At 40.3% G+C, this 16,752-nt stretch overlaps 1 protein-coding gene across 1 annotated transcript; it reads right to left on the reverse strand.

Annotated features, from left to right (window-relative positions):
- Position 1: 1 nt before the first annotated feature.
- On the reverse strand, positions 2–16,642 carry lmx1al (LIM homeobox transcription factor 1, alpha-like). The gene is made up of 9 exons (XM_068579353.1): positions 16,439–16,642; positions 14,454–14,542; positions 13,582–13,771; positions 3,938–4,170; positions 3,281–3,444; positions 3,039–3,116; positions 2,832–2,952; positions 2,585–2,740; positions 2–2,073 (listed from the first exon to the last, which is right to left on the reverse strand). Exons 1-9 carry the CDS (start codon positions 16,480–16,482, stop codon positions 1,916–1,918), a joined length of 1,233 nt encoding a protein of 410 aa, XP_068435454.1. The 5' UTR covers positions 16,483–16,642; the 3' UTR covers positions 2–1,915.
- Between the last annotated feature and the right edge of the window lie 110 nt (positions 16,643–16,752).

Here is a 16,752-nt window from a genome sequence, read left to right on the forward strand (position 1 = left end):
GTTGATAATGGCAGTCCCTCCCACCCTTGCCCTCTCCAGGTCTGAGTCAGAGTCAAATATTAATCTGGAATGTACCGCTCCCACACAAACCCTCCTGACTACTCAATGACTGAGAAATAGGGAGTCTGGGAAGAAAGGCGAAGCAGGAGGTTGTCCACTTCTAATCAGTGGGACTACTGAGAGATATAGAGGGAGGATATTGAGTTATGAGCCCTGTGACCACTAAGCAGAACAGACCCTTTCTGGTTCAATTATTAAAGCTTTGAAGGGGAGGGGAAACGGATTCATTTTTTTCCGTGTGTAATATCTGCTTTTTACCAGACGAGAAAGTAATCAGTTCATCATCATTTATCATATTTAGGACAATAAGGCAATTGCACTTCAAAGATGAAACCGCAGATTGTATTGAAGATACGGCAACATTACATTCAAAGCACATCACCTGGCAGTCACTGAACAAAAAAGTAAGATAGGAACTCGCCTAATACCGCACAAATAAGTTACATTTACAAAAATATCACTGTAAAAATACCATGAGTCAGTGATCAGAGTCAAACATATAATGTCATGAAAGAATGTCACAAGCTGTAGCCGATCACTGGCACCTAAATTAAGCAAGTATCACCCTAATCCTATTTTATGTTGCACCACATTGTGAGTCTGATCCTGGTGCTTTCGGCACTTGCTTTCCAACTTCAGCATGGAGGCTATTTCTTTAGACCTACTTTGTGACACATAAATATCATGCTACAATTTAAATATTTGTTGATTATCACAGAAGAAGGTACAAAATATCTACCTAACAACATCTAATTTGAGATGTTTGAGAAAGAAGTTATTACAGAAATTGACTACAACAATTAATTGTAACACAGTCATACTCACATTTACATTTGAGAGCACATCATCATGTGCCCAGTGTTCTAACTTTTGGGCATTATAGATCTATTGGTTGTCCTTTACTGCACTGTTTCTCAGTGATTACATTATAAAAGAGAAGGCAAAGCAAAAATAAATTATCACTTATACAACCCTGTTTCCGCATAAGGCTCCTCAAATTACCCTGTAACGTTGTCTAAATGCAAAAAAAAGAAGATGGGGTTTTAAAATTTATATTGGTCCATATTAAACCTGTCATGCGTTATCAAAAACTAAGAATGTAGTTTTGAATTACCATTTTACATGAAGAGTTTCGTCCTGTTTGCAATCTGCGTCCTTGAAGTTACTGGGCAAGTTAAATTGTACTCCTATCCAGCTCAATATCCTGAGTTATAGCTCAGGTCACATAAACATACACACTAACCTGAGAGCAAATTTGTACTCCAATCCATATACAGTATTGTATACGCTGCAGTCTTCCACACACAATATCTAACCACTAGTCCTGTCAAAAAAAAAGAAGAAGTTATGCGATATACTAATCTAATTTAGACTCTCAGCTGCTCATAAGGCCCGCCAAGACTCCATAAGCACACACCTTGATTGATGAATTAACTTTCAACAACCAATCTGTAAATCATGATATACACATAAATATGTTTGATAGGTGTCTTTTGTTTGTCATTTTTTTGTCGGAAAGTGCCATGGAACGTGTTTCCTTAAACATTACATAAATACAACAGGAGAAATTGAGGTCTTTTTACATATCTTGGACATTTCCAGTGTTTGTATTTCCAGCATGTGATTCTTATCAAGAAGGGATGGTTGGAACATGTAGCTAATGCTGCAAAGGGATACGATGACTATGTTTGGCTTGGTGATGATTTTAGCCTGTGATAAAAGCGCAGACGTGTGTTCGGGTGTTGGCTGTTTCATGGAGAGCGGTCCCACAGGCATGTTGATGGACAGACTCCATTAGCTGCATCTCTGAGGTGAAAGGTGGAACAGGAGAGGGAAGGGCGAGAGTTTATAAGGGTCAGGAGGTGAAGTAGGAGTTCTGCATGGAGTAGAGGCGGTCAATGGGGTTTCCCACTCTCCCTGGCAGGAGACTGCCGTCCCCTGTTGCCAAGAGGCAGTCTCCAAGGTGACCAAGGCTTCCATCGCTGTCCAGGTCATGGAACACTGTCTCTGAGTCTGTGGAGAAAAAGAGTGTGCACAGCTGAAGTGGAACGGCCTTTAATTACCAGCAGAGAGCACAGAAGAGTATGAAAAGAAAACGAAAATAGGCACATATTTTTTATTCTAAACTCAAAAACTAAGAGTGAGTCAGTGTCTGTTTAATTTCAGCCTTTTCCTCACATTCTCTATAATTAATAACCTTCTTCAAACATCCTCCTATTAGCTATTGCAACACTTTTGACTCCAAATATTACATTTCTGCCCCGCTACCTCCCACTGCACATTTTCCAAGGATATGATAAGAAAGAAAATGGGCACTGCAATTGTTTGACTATATCGTATAAGACTCCATTAAAGTGATTGATTTGTAAGAAGACTGACATGTACTGTGAGTACTGAGACTAACATGCTGAATGGCCCCATGCCATTAAATTGTAGTTTGGACTGTGGGAAATAAAATAATGACAACATTTTCATTTTGAGGGGGCAGTTCCTATTCATTTGCAGCTTTGACCTCCTGTCTTACCATAGGAGTGGAGCTGCTCGTTGCTCAGCTGAGGTGGTGTGAGCCCATGTCGAAATGGTTCTCCACCGTAGATGTTGGGGTCCAGAGCGAGTAGCTGCTGACGTGGCAGAGAGGGATACCCCAGCATCCCATCCATGCCATGGGTACTAGAGCCATCTGTGTAGAAATGAGTATCCCTTTAGTCATACCATGTCATATGTTGTTCTTCTATTCTTCTCCATGCTGCAGCGGCACTTAAAGCTTTTACCCTCACTGTCGTCATTGCTCTGGCGGCCCCCTCTACTTGATCCTCGTCTGGTCCCTCCCAGCTGCTCTTGTTCCTGCTGCTGCTGCTGCTGTTGCTGCTGTCTGCGAGCTATCTTTTTCATCTGAGGCACAAAATCACTGTATGAATTTTCCCTTTATGTTGATCCGTGAGACAGAACATGTCCTCCGAACATGTATGAAGTCTAACCTTGGCTCTCTGGTTTTGAAACCACACCTGCACTACACGCACTGTCAGCCCAGTCTCAGCAGCCAGCGTCTCTCTCACCTGCAGAATAGGTTTTTGTTGTTTTTTAAATAAAAACTTCACAGTGTCAAGCACGAGTCGGGATTTAGTGATATGCAGACTGAGAAAGATGCCTCAAAACAATAAAGTCAAAGGATTATTTTCTGGGACACATTTTCATTGATAAGCAAAGCATGTCCACCCACCTTGCGGCACGGTTTAGCAGACACTTCAAAGGACGCCTTAAAAGCGCGCCGCTGTTGTGTGGTCAAGATGGTGCGTGGGCGTTTTGAACGCTTGTGTTCCTTGCTGTCATCACCACCTTTTCCCCCACCAGAGCCTCCTCCACCGTCCTCATCCTCACTTTTTACTGAACAAGACAAGCAGACAACAAAACACTCAGATCAGCCTGCAGGATAAGGTACATTTTCATTCTTCCTTAATGAAAAAAAGTATTCAAAACTGAGGGGACTGAGGGTTTCTTAAACTGGTCTCCAGTTCTGTATATGTTGAGTCTCTAAAGAAGAGATGAGTGTTAGTAGAGTGTTTAATGCCAAATTTCTCCCCAAAAAACAGTGAGCCCCTTTGCAGACTATCCTCACTGATCAGAAGACAAGACACTACTGCTAACAGTAGTACATTACCTGAAAATTAAGAATGACATAGCAAACTAGAGGTAGTAACATTACTTTATATCTATCAGTTTGTGTTTTTTTTATGCTCACTAATCTGACGTGGAGTAATGTGATTGAGATTGGCTGGGCTGAAAAATATGTTGAAGGTATGAAGACCTATGTAGAAAAACCCACTTTGAATTGATTGTTTGAATGATCGATGCAAAGCAACCTTATAATTTACTATACCTGAATCAGTTGGTGTGGGACTAATAGCAGCCAACATTTCTCTTTCCTTCTCATAGTCCATACGGCAGAGCAGCTGGCCTTCTTTCAGTACAAACTCATCACCTCTTTGCAGCCGGCGTTCACACTCACAGCAGGTAAAGCAGCCCAGGTGGTACACCTGGCCTAGCACACGCATTATCAGCTCTGAACGTCCAATCACCTGCAGGCATGCGCTGCACTTCCTTACAAACAGCCTGGAGGTGCACAGAAAGAAAGACACATGGGCTTGTATATTAATGATACTTACATAAACTGTAAAATATGGCTTCATGGGAGTTAAGGATTGCAGAAAACGAAAGGTTAGGTAATTAAAGATAGGGGCACAGTCAAGGTGCTCCAACACAGTTACCCTGAGTTTAAATGGTTCTGGAGACAAGCACAGTCTCTTAATTAAAGGACCTATAAGCATTCCCCAATTCACAGATCAGCAAGGTGAACATCTGCTGAGAGGAATTACAGTAGTCGGCATCTGAATATTGTATTTTCTTTTCTCCCTCATTACAGTAGGTGGCAGTAGTTAGCTTCTGATAACAGTTGCCTGTTGAGTCTTTACCTTTTAAATCCTTAAAAGTGGAGATCTGTTTGATGAGGTAAACTCCAGTCTGTCCATATCCCACCCACAATCCTAAAGTACTTATTAAGCTTAAAACACAGTCTTTCTCAGGTCCATTGCTTTCCCTTATGACCACTTTCCTTCTTTTGTCCCTCTGTCGCTCCTCCTGTGAATGTTATAACCCTTCAATTTTCTGTCCTGCCTCACCATCTCTTCATATCCCTATTTCCATTCACAGGGTCTAAGTCTCATGCCATTAAATTCCTTTCAAATCCCTGCTCTCGCATGCACTTGGTTTCCTCCCCCTCCCTCCACAGTTTTTTCTGCCAGCATTCCCAGTTCTCCCTCACGCCCTCCCAGCCTGCCTCCCCAGTTCACTGAAACTAATAAAGACAGGATTAATTAGATTGTTGTTTAAACAGTGCAATGGCCAGACAGACGCTGTAAACTCATAACCAGGGATTGGGGATAGCATGGGGTTAATCTCTCTCCTCTCACTTATGCACACTAAAACACACTTACACACACAAACACAGACACTCACACACACATGCATGCATGCACACGCACGCACAGGCATGCACGTAGACATTTGCACCCACCCACACATCCAGTATCAGTCTACTTAGTCTGACATGGACTTGTAACCCATCACCATACCATCACCCATGATCATGCTCATGATGCAACCTGCAATCAGGAAATAGTACAGATATGTTTGATCACCAGAATATCTTTTTGAACAGCAAGAGTTACCAGGTAGTCAGAGCAGAGGTGTAAGAAAAAGAAAGGTTAGCTGATACAGAAATAGCACCAAGAACAAAACACAAATCTGAAGGCAAGGGAGGATGAGAAGGGAGTGAACAGGGGGAGGAAGGGACAAAGGCAGAAGTGTTGACGGTCCCTGACTGAGTGATAGGAAGGTGTTGCTGCCCAAATCTGGAGTGTAAAGAAGGAGCCAGGTCTGCACATTAGAGCTCCTAATCTGTGATTCTGTCCCAAACGCAGCTGCTACGGCTAATCTCTCTCAATCCATCTGCCAAACGCTCCCCAAATTCCCCAAATGACAGTGTCGCTAGTTCAACATCATGACACAAACACGAGTGTCCCTAAACAGACCATTACGGCTATAGTGTTTAATTTAAGGTTGCTCTAACTATCTTCTTATAGAGGCAGTGCATTGCATTTTAAAGAACTGCTTCTAAATTATCTGCGAAAAAAAACAACCTTATTATTTGGCATCTAATATGTTCTACAATGAAGAGCTATCACCATCGGGCAGTAGCCTCACTCTTCTTTCAAACCGACACTTCAACGCTTCCTTTCACTGTGAACAAAATACAAGTGAGCTGAATTGTTACAGGATTGCTTGACATAAGACTGATGATGTTGGTGGATAAGTCCCACACTCCCTAATCGGGGTGTACACAGCACGGCAGGAATTTACTCGACATGGCAAATGAAGGCAACTTGGGGCAACTGCCACAGAGGGGGGTCTGTAAGCAGATCAGTCTAATCCCTCTAATAGAAGTATCATTCACACTGGCCCTGTCCAGGGTGTAGCTTCCAATAAATCACTATCACCACGTGATGATTAAACAGGCCCATGAATTAGGTACATTTAGGTTTTCATGTTTTGAGCGTCATTTTGTGAATAAGTGTGTGTATGAGAATGTTTTTTTTTTTAACATACACTAAACCTTCTATTTCGAGGTCTCATAGATGGTAAAAATGTATTACCATCTAGTTAAAATGGAGCTATTTCTTTTGGCCCATACTATAAGCATGTGTATAGTATGTGTTTCCAGCAAAATACATACAAGGAAAAATACCCATTTACCCCGTTTTATTACGCTATGGAACTACAATATAAACATGATTTTATAATTGTGAATATCACTAATATAGCAGTCATACATATTGTGTGATAGGAATCTGTAGAAAAAAAGAATATTTGCATGAAAATTAGTTTTTTCTTCTTGCATTTCAATATCCGCTCCCAAAAAAGTGGAAATGGAAATTTGAATTTAAACAGCTGAGGTATAGAGTTAAGACCAGCTGTGAACAAATCTATCAGAAAAGATATTTGGAAGAGGACTTTGCTTTGGATTTAGCGGGCTTCCCTTTAATGAAGTGATGTGTGTAATATTCATGATATGTACAGAATGAAAAAGAAGAGAAGTGTAAGTGCAGTCTGCTTATGAGCTTGTGATGTACAAAACCTCAAGAACTTTGGCTGCGGGCACCTTTATGTTTAGCGCCATGGATTTCTAAGGGGGTTAGGGGGCACAACTAATTACAAGTTTACTGATTATGAGATCAGATACAGAGAGTCAGAAAAAGGTGATGTGCTGTGAGTATATTGGGTAGTTATAATCAGCCCTTTCCTTCTTGCTTTATTGTAGATCCTAGGCATACAAACAGAATAACAGAATCTTCATCATCTCCCTAAGCTGTGTCATGTGGCATTGTTTTGCCTGTGAGCTCTGACAAGCACGACATTGTGTGGACCGCAACACAATCATTCCATAAATATGTATGTGTCTTAGAGCGATTACAGTTGTTGTGCTTGCTTTCATAACTGATGAATATGTATATAGGTACAGGTTTGCTTATACTAACTCTAGCTTTGGCGTATCGGACTAGGTTTGGATCAGTTGTATGTTAGCGAGCCCAGAGGAACCTACGGCTTCTCCAAAAGAGCTACCATTCTCTCTCTTTTTGATTCCTATAACCCGTAGTTTAAGATGCATTTCAGTCCTTACACAAGGTTTTCAAGTCCCAGCTTGTGATTCTAACATACGCTACGTGTTTAGAATGACCATGTGTCACACAAATGGGTGTTTATACATTGCCTTAAAAATGAAAGTACATCCAAGATTTCAAATGAGGGATGTAGAGAGGACAAATTCTATGCAACAATCTTACTTTTAAGTTGTATTCTGTTTAGTATCCATTTATTCAACGTGTGTGTAAGGGTGTGTGTGTGTGTGTGTATGCGTATGTGTGTGCACTTTCGGCGGATATTGCTCTGTGAAGCAAAATGGCTCAGAGCCAGGGTTCAGTAATCACATCATCTCCTTTTATTAAATCTCCCTGCACTGCTTCTGTGTTATTAAAATCTCCCAGCATTCCCCACGATACTCGCTACCCCTGCCACCACTCACTCACACTCACTCACACAAGTACACACATGTATATATATATATATATATATATATATATATATATATATATATATATATATATATATATATATACACATATATGCAGTACTGACACACATACACGTACACACACACATACACACGCACACACACACACACACACACACACACACATACATTGGTATTTATACGGTCACATGCACACATAAACACAAATATGCACAGTTTGTGTAAACACAGATAAGGTGCATGGATACAAACATCAATAAAACACTGACAGATGCTGTCATGTGTGCACCCTATCCCTCCATGCATCAATAAAGTAACATCATAAGGAGTCCTCTACTTCAATAAACACTCTTCAAAATTTGTAAAAGCTATGTAATAGTTGTTATCTAATGGCCATGAGGGTCTACGGAGTACGAAGACATCTTTAGAGGCACTCTGAAGAAACTCTCAGCCAATCTCACTGTTACACTGTTACATGTCATGACTCTCACGGTAAACCATTCACACTGGTAATAAGACAAGCTCTACATGAGAGCAGTGCTGACGCCTGTAATATTCAAGACCTAATATAATGTACCTGTGGAAAGTCACAGCTAAAAACCTGCGTGACTCTGCATGATATGTGTCTCTGGGTGTGTGTGAGCTACACCTGATGCTACCAAGAATGAATGCTATGTGTGAGGATAGATGTGTGTTTGTGTGCGTGAGTGTGTGTGTGTGTGTTAGTTTAGATAAAACAGTTAATCCCCAGGCCACCAGAACGCAATATCCTGTCTGCCCGTTTCTCATTTCCTGTCTGTCTCTGGCGGAGTGGGAAGCAGCGGGGAGGGGGCGGCGGGGGACAGCGGGACCCGTTGCCCCAGAAACAGGAGATACAGCCGCTCGATTTGAGAAAAGTCTACACCGATCTCCCTATCTCTCCCTCTCTGGTGCGACCCCCTATTCTCTCTCTCTCTTTCTCCTCTCCCTCTCTGCTTTTATTATCTCAGATTTAATAAAGCCAAGGCGAGCAGCTTGTTCTGCCATGAAACATTTATTAGCTGTCTGTTATGAAATTGTTGTGGGGGAGGAAAGATGATGGGGTCTCATCTCACATTATGCAAAAACAGTGGCAATATCACCCCCACCTCACACACATGCACCCAGACAAAAATCGGATGCTGCGTTCCTTCTTAAAAATCTTAGAAACCTTGTCTTTACTTTCTTTATCCCGTATCGAACCCTTTTTCCATCATCAAGATTTCTCCCTGATGTTCTTTAATTCATACTATAACATATTCTTGTCCTGCAATGGCACAAACATCAAAACACAACAAGTCCCCCATCACGACTTTCCTTCTTCTGGCACTCCTCCAATCATCAACTGTTGAGCTGCAGCTTTGGCCTGTGTAAGGCTCCTGGGTGGGAAGTGTTGGAACATTTCAGAACCACATGCATGCGTGTATCATGTGTAGCTTCTCGTTGGGGTTTACACAAACAATTCAGTCCTGTCAGTCACAGACTTTCCTTCCACTTGAAGAACACTTGCCTCAAATGATTTCTAACACTGTCGATAGTTTGGGTTTGATTATCTAAGGTTTTGAGAATTTATGAAATGTCTTTTGCCAGCCAAAACACAGCAGTTTTACCCATAACTTTTACTTTTCAAAAACATAGCTGTGGACACTACACAAAAAACTTGTATCCTCTTAAAACATGGTTACACTAATAGTAACTTTGTTGTCTGATACAACTATGAGTTTTATTTATTTTTTCATTTTGTTGAACTGACCTTCCAGCGGTGTTAGTTACCATATTTTAAAAGTAACTCATTCATGTGGCATTGACTCATTAACCAGAGTTGAGGTTGTAGCTGATGGGGATACAGGCTTGTTGTTCTTCTGACGTGTCATTGCATAATTCTCTCTAATAGTATTTCCCTGCAGTCTACTGTCAAGCCTGTCATCACAGGACAGCCCCAGAATACTGGGTAATTAGCAGTGTACCCAATCAGCCTCCTCACCACCTCCTCCCCATTCCTTCCCGAGACACAAAGAGGCGCTGAGGGAGGGGAGGCGATTAAGAGAAAACAAGGGATAAACGGGGAGATAAACTGTTTGGTGTCATCGCTGCCATCAATCTCAACAAGAAGGAAATGAGGTTTGGAATAGAGAAATAATATTACAAAGCAGACAGTGATGAACGAGGTAACGGAAAGAGAGACAGGGAGCGAAACGGTGGCTGGGATGGGGGTTTGGAGGGGAGAACGGGGATAGAAGATGCTTTTTCTATCCTTAAATCGCTGAGTTTCAAAGCCACGAGTCTCAGAAGTTCACCCACATAAAGACGCAGTAACTTGAGAGGAGACTCTGTCGGGCCGTCAGCGTTAGACTCACATAGATACCGGGTCAGCACAGGGAGATTCCATAACTGTGGCGACGGGGTCTCCCTCAGTGTGTCTGCAAAGGCAGGGTTCGTAGACCTAGATGTAGTCTCAGTGCCCTCCTCCCCACAGAGTGAGGTATTAAACCCCAGGTTTAGTAAATATCCACCCTGGTGACCTGTTTTTCACAGAGCTGAAGCTGCCTTTATGGGGCTTACAAGGGAGCTCTTGGGCTCCGCACAGCCAGACTATATCCTCCATTCTGTCTGGGCGCAGCACTTTTGACCAGGGAACACTGGCCTTACACTTCTCTGCAAGACAAGGAACCATGATGTCGAGCCGGTGTGGAAAAGACAAAGACTGTGACAAAGTGTGTGTAAAATACAGACGAGCCAATATTCATGCATGTCTGTCTAATCAGGTGGTGTCGTTGTCCTATTTTCATCCAGAATGATATTGAATCATTTTATACTTTTTATTCAAAATAAATGTGATTTTACTTTATCATAAGCAGAATTAAATACATTTCTACCATTGCTCATTTAGGTCCTTAGAAAAATGGCATACTTAGACTTGCGGGTTTCCGATGTAGTAAATGTTTTCCATCCAAATTTGTATTATTCCCCCCATTTTGCCAGTAGAAATAATGCATTGCACACACGCATAAAAACATCCTGATGGGAATTTAGCCACAAAATTATTTTAAAGCATCATGCTGAACATCTGGTCCTTGACAGGATGGAGTTCCAGAGAATTTCTTCAGGTTTAAAAACAAAAGTAAATCCACGAGAAAAATCCACAAAATGCACTTCAGTTTATTGTGTCTTAATCCCCTCATTATCATAACAGATTGAGACTAGGGAATCTCGAAACTGAAGGCATACCTCCTGCTTCATTACATAGATAACAAGTAGCAGTAGAGTTAGCACTAATTTATCACAAGATGTTTTCAGGGACTGAACTTGAATTTGACTCACAGCTGAACTATTATTCTATATTTGTGCTTCAATAATTTGTTTAAAATGTGTTTCACTCTGAACATTTGAATGTGATGTTAAAACCTCATGTTGAGCATGGAAGTCAATAAATTTAGAATAATTTTGAAGCAAAATGTCCTTTGAAAACATTAAACATGCAAATGTTGAATGAACTTTTGCCTCGAAGGCAGTTTCGTCCAGATGAATCACGGTGGGGGATGGGCCACATTTCAAAATTAGATTTGTCTTCTCATTTTAATTGATAGACATCGACATGTGTTTATTTGTTCAGCCTCAGCCAAATAGATTAGTTATGTTTTTTTAAATATATAGATATTTTCCCGAAAGCACATTTTGTATTCATTTCTGTTTCACCATTTTCTTTTGAGGAAAACTAACTATAGAAAACAAGCACATGCGAGAAAATGCACAGTGTGGCTTTTAGCTTAAGTTGATGCAGAGTCGGGGAGAAGAGTTCTGCCTGTGTGCTGGGCGGGTGATGTAATGAAAGCAAAGGATAAATTAAAAAATATTTGGACAAGCCAGAGATACTGCATGAGGGTGAGGTGGAAAATAGCCCAGTATGAGCAAGAAAAGCCTGCAAGATGTCATCTCACCATGCATGTACAGATTCTTTAAACGTATACGTGACAATAAATGTGTCTTTAAATCACGCAGTTGACCTTCCTTTGCCTTTTTCCACCAGCTGGTACTAAAATGCAACCAAACTTCAAGCAGCATCTCTTTATAATTGCATGACTTCCCCTTTAGTTTGTATGCACAGTCCGGATTCTTGGACATGTATTAACTGTTACAATGCACACCTGCTCCAGTTGGAGGGCTAGGAGTGTATGGCGCTAATGGACAGACTGCAGGGAAAACAAGGAGACATTGTTGCTGATCCGTTGAAGGTCAAAGACTGTGTTGTGTGCCAAGTCTGGCACCGACTCACACAACAAGGCAACTATCCACATGCAATGTATAGGGGACTAAATTAACACTATATTGAGTGAATGGCTGCTATATGTATCATCACTGAATATGAAAATTTAAAACATTTATGATAAGCTATTACTTCCACGTTTCTCATTCATTTTTCAAGATAAACGGCACACAATGGGACTTTCATCAGCCAGTCACCCCATCTTTCTCTCTCTCTCTCTCTCTCTCTCTCTCTCTCTCTCTCTCTCTCTCTCTCTCTCTCTCTCTCTATCCTCCAGATGTCAGGTACAGTGGGAGAGTCTGTGCCGCTGGATGCCGTCTGACACTTTTCAAAACAATGATAACAAGCTTCAGGCTCGTCCTTCAGCTGTCTCTCCCTGGAGCTCCCACTGCAGGCACACCCACTGACCGCGGCACACACCAAACGACGAAAACACACACACACACACACACACACACACAGCCTCAAAAGTTGAATCATCAAACAAAAAAATAGATTTTAAATTGTATAAAACAAATATTACATATGTTTTATTGTTGAACATTGCATTACTGCTTGGAGTATGAAATAGCAGAATTAAGTGCTGTTCACTCAAAGGAGATGGAGGACATAAACACAATGAGAATTGTTCTATAAATCCAGATCCATAATTATATGGCACAAACTGATCTGCAAAACAAATGAATTACTACAAACGGTATGGCTCATGTATCATAAGAACTTTACAAAATCCGCCAAGAATCTCCAGTTAATCATTTGAAACATTAATAGTCCCTCAAATCCCCTTAAGAGGCCTCACAGATGGATGAAACATTTTACACGTTGTCTAGCAATATCATATATTTATATCAACCTGTTACAGAACGTTTACATATCCGTCACACTTTCACCCACATTATATGTCTTGTGATGAAAATGGAGAATCACAAAAATGTCCATCAATTCGACACTTAGGCATGATCTTTGGGGTTCTTTACTAAAAGAATGTGGGTCCAAACAAAGTTTATGTGACAGGGGCTTATTGTCATTATCTTAAAATGATCTGAAAGTTTTACTAAACAATCATCAGCAGAACACTCATGAAGCCATAATTCATAATTTCAGCTACAAGTTGAAGATGCATTGGTGTTTTTTGTCTATTTGATCAGACGTGTGCAATAAAACAACAGACTATAGTCATTTGTAAAAGTATAAACACTTAACATTTCTTCACATTACATTAATTTGCTCAGTAACTGCCAAATGCTGACTCGTAAAGAACATCTGTTCAACCTGAAGAAAGTCCCATATGACGTTTCTCAAACGTGTCTTTCTCTGGATTTAGGCTTTTGTAAGTACATTTTACTTGAATGGCTAATTCAGTTTGAATGAATAAGTGTGTTTGGTTCATTTGTGTTTTAATAGGCTAACTCCATTAGCATGTCAATGATTAGCTTTTTGAGCACTTCATTCGCTGTCAATGGAGCAAAATCTGAACCCTACCTCAATGTGTCTGTACGCGCGTGTGCGCGTGTGTGTGTGCGTGTGTGTGTGCGTGTGTGTGTGCGTGTGTGTGTGTGTGTGTGTGTGTGTGTGTGTGTGTGTGCGTCCTTACTTTTCATAATCGTGCTTGCAGTAGAGCAGGCGGTCCCTGCAGTAACAGGTTCCGGTGAGCGCGCTCAAACACACTGCGCACTTGACGCAGGTCTCGTGCCAGGAGCGCTCGTTCACGCGCAGAAGGAAGCGGTCGGCGATGGGAGACTCGCAGCCCGCGCACACCTCTCCCCCTCCCCTGTACTCCTGACCTGGAGGGAGCATATCGGCCGAAAATTACAATGACATGGGTCATGATTCCAACGATGTCCCACGTGGCCATCTGTAAAATGCTGCAAAAGCATGCTGTAACACCGGTATTTATTTATTTTTACAATAAGAACACACACGTGAATGCATCATTTGCACCCTCAGACACTATGATTGGCTGTATGATTGACTTTACTTTAAAACGTCCGTAGAGCATTACTTTTATGTATCCCTAAATATATATTTTTTGTAGCTTATTAAAGTTGTTTGTTGTATTAATTTGTTGACATTTTTCTTTTTTTTCATAAAGTTGAAAAATAAAATGTTCTACGATATACTACTTCTAGTACAGTGTGTGTGTGTGTGTGTGTGTGTGTGTGTGTGTGTGTGTGTGTGTGTGTGTGTGTGTGTGTGTGTGTGTGTGTGTGTGTGTGTTAATAGTGATTTTATCATACTTCCTTTATATTTTATCCAAACACACATATCCTATAGGGATTTATCGTATGTCAATACTCAATAGCGAGGTTACAGCGAGCTTGATGATGAGGGATTTCTTCATAATATTCATAAATTGTACGTTTTTGACGATTCTTAATATCCTGATAATATTTGTACAAGGTGATCATATGCAATGTTTTACTGTGAGTTTATTTCGTTTGGGCCTTATGCAGCATGTTAACTCACCAAAAGGCGTTGAGGATGGAGGCTGCTGCTGACAGGGCTGCGGGCTGTCCTCTGTTTTCATCCCTTCTCTCCTTCCCTCAGTGTGATCGCTGCAGAAATACAAAAAGCACTATTTCTATATCAGCAGAACTATATTGCAATAAATCCGTTAAAAAATAAGCGAAATATTGAGGCAAAATGTAAGCCCGCCGACTTAGAAAATATGAATATGAAATATTTAAACTCACAATATAGATCCCAAATTGGACCGAATTAGCAAATACACACTTAATCAATGATTTGAGATATTTATATATACCTGATTTATAACATACATAAAAATAAAAGGATTACGGAAGTTTAATTTGTGGTTGATATTATGTTACACATCGGGATCCTACATCTAATCATCTGATTATGTAAAAGCGACCGTCATCCTTTTGAAATCAACACAGTCCATTTTACTATGAATAAATAAAAATCAACAAGTTTAAAAAGACAATACAATTGAGAAAATACCAAAGCACAGTATCCTCGACGTTCTTACATATGTATTTCTATATCTCTTTTATTTGTAATAATCCTCGTAAGATTTTTAACATTTTTGTTGATTGTTTTGAGAATTTGTATGAATTTAAAATTTTCTCTAAAATTACGGTCAACAATTTGATTATTTGTTTCAGTTTGTTATTCTAATTCTTAATGTGTCATTAATGTGACAATATGAAGTATTACAGAATAAGCATTTAAAAAGACTACGACGGCATTTTCTTTCATAACGTGTTTGAATGTGGACACGTCAGAGAGAAAATAAAACGTCTTTCATTTCTCTAGGCCTACTTTAATGTAGATTGTTTGCAGAGGCCTTATCAGACTGTTGTGTTTATTTTATTAGGCTCTTTAAATGAATACGTATGTCATAATATTTATAGTATATGTTACAATTGGATATTAAATTATGTTTCATGAAAAAACGTTGTAAGGATTCAAAATGTTCATATACGATTACTTTTTGAAGGCTTAGACATTTAGCCTGTAAAATCCACTGAATACACAATAGGCTATTGAATATCAGGCATTTGTCCCATTGCAACACAAAATTAAGAAATGAAATAAAACAAAACAATTATGTAAATATAGCTAATCTGATTTGATGTTTTTGCCTAATTGCGACTTGAATACATTACTGACATATCTGTGTAATGCATCAATAATTACATGCTGAGATTAACAGCCTGACACTCTGATAATGATTACCTAAATAAAAATGTTGTAAAAAAAAACCGTCATTAACTTTGCTGCAGGTCACCTGGAGCTTTAATTAAAGGAAACATAATTGCTATATGACATGAGGACCAGTAGGATCAATAAATCGGTCCATAAAGTTGATGTCGAAGCGCACTAGAAAGATTAACATTCAAAGTAGTAAGATTTTCTCGAGCAGAGGAAATGTGTTAGTTGTGAAACTTAAGTTTAAAAAGCCGTTGAAATTGCAGGACTACATTGTGCTACGAAAAGAAAAAAAGACAGAGAGTCTGTGTTGGTTCAACAACTGGCTGTGATTGCGCATAAAACAGCTGTGAACGAATGCCATAATTACATATTATCCACGATAAGCATCAGACAATCTCAAAAGCTGAATCACCAAATGAAACCCAACCGGTAATACAATCGGTTCTCTTCTGTTTGTTTGGATTACAAAACCAAATCCATAGATCATAATGTATCAGATAAAAAAAGTCACTTTCACTTCATTGTATTTTCTCTTTTAACCTGAGCATTTAAAACACACACACACACACACACACACACACACACACACACACACACACACACACACACACACACACACACACACACACACACACACAAACACAAAACAATGTTGGATCTCCGCCGGCGTCGCTGTAGGAATCAGAGACAGACATCATTTCAAGCAGCAACATTATTTGGAAATCACAAGTTCGTCTTCACTGACAACCTGTTCGTGAGTTACGGAATCCTACCTTGAGGTGAAACACACTCCTCCTAAAATCTCGGTTGGCAACATTAAAACCTGGAGAAACTTTCGGCCAGTGAATGGACAGACGCGTTCATAGATCGTTCACCTGTCTCTCACAGTCCGGCGCGCATGTTACCTATACGGTACAAATCCAAATACCATGATGACCCAAACTATTGTCTATTGTCTCTCCCGTTTTCTCCGCCAGTCGTGTGTGCGCTCTGACTTGTGCGTAAAAAGGCGCAGAGGGAGGAGATGGACAGACAAGGAAGGAGGGAGGGAGAAGGTGCGGGAGATGATGAGGGGAAGATGAGCGAT

Source organism: Clinocottus analis, unplaced genomic scaffold (genome assembly GCF_023055335.1).
Source record: "Clinocottus analis isolate CAN_PGR_092001 unplaced genomic scaffold, fCliAna1.0.p SCAF_16, whole genome shotgun sequence".
Taxonomy (NCBI): domain Eukaryota; kingdom Metazoa; phylum Chordata; class Actinopteri; order Perciformes; family Cottidae; genus Clinocottus; species Clinocottus analis.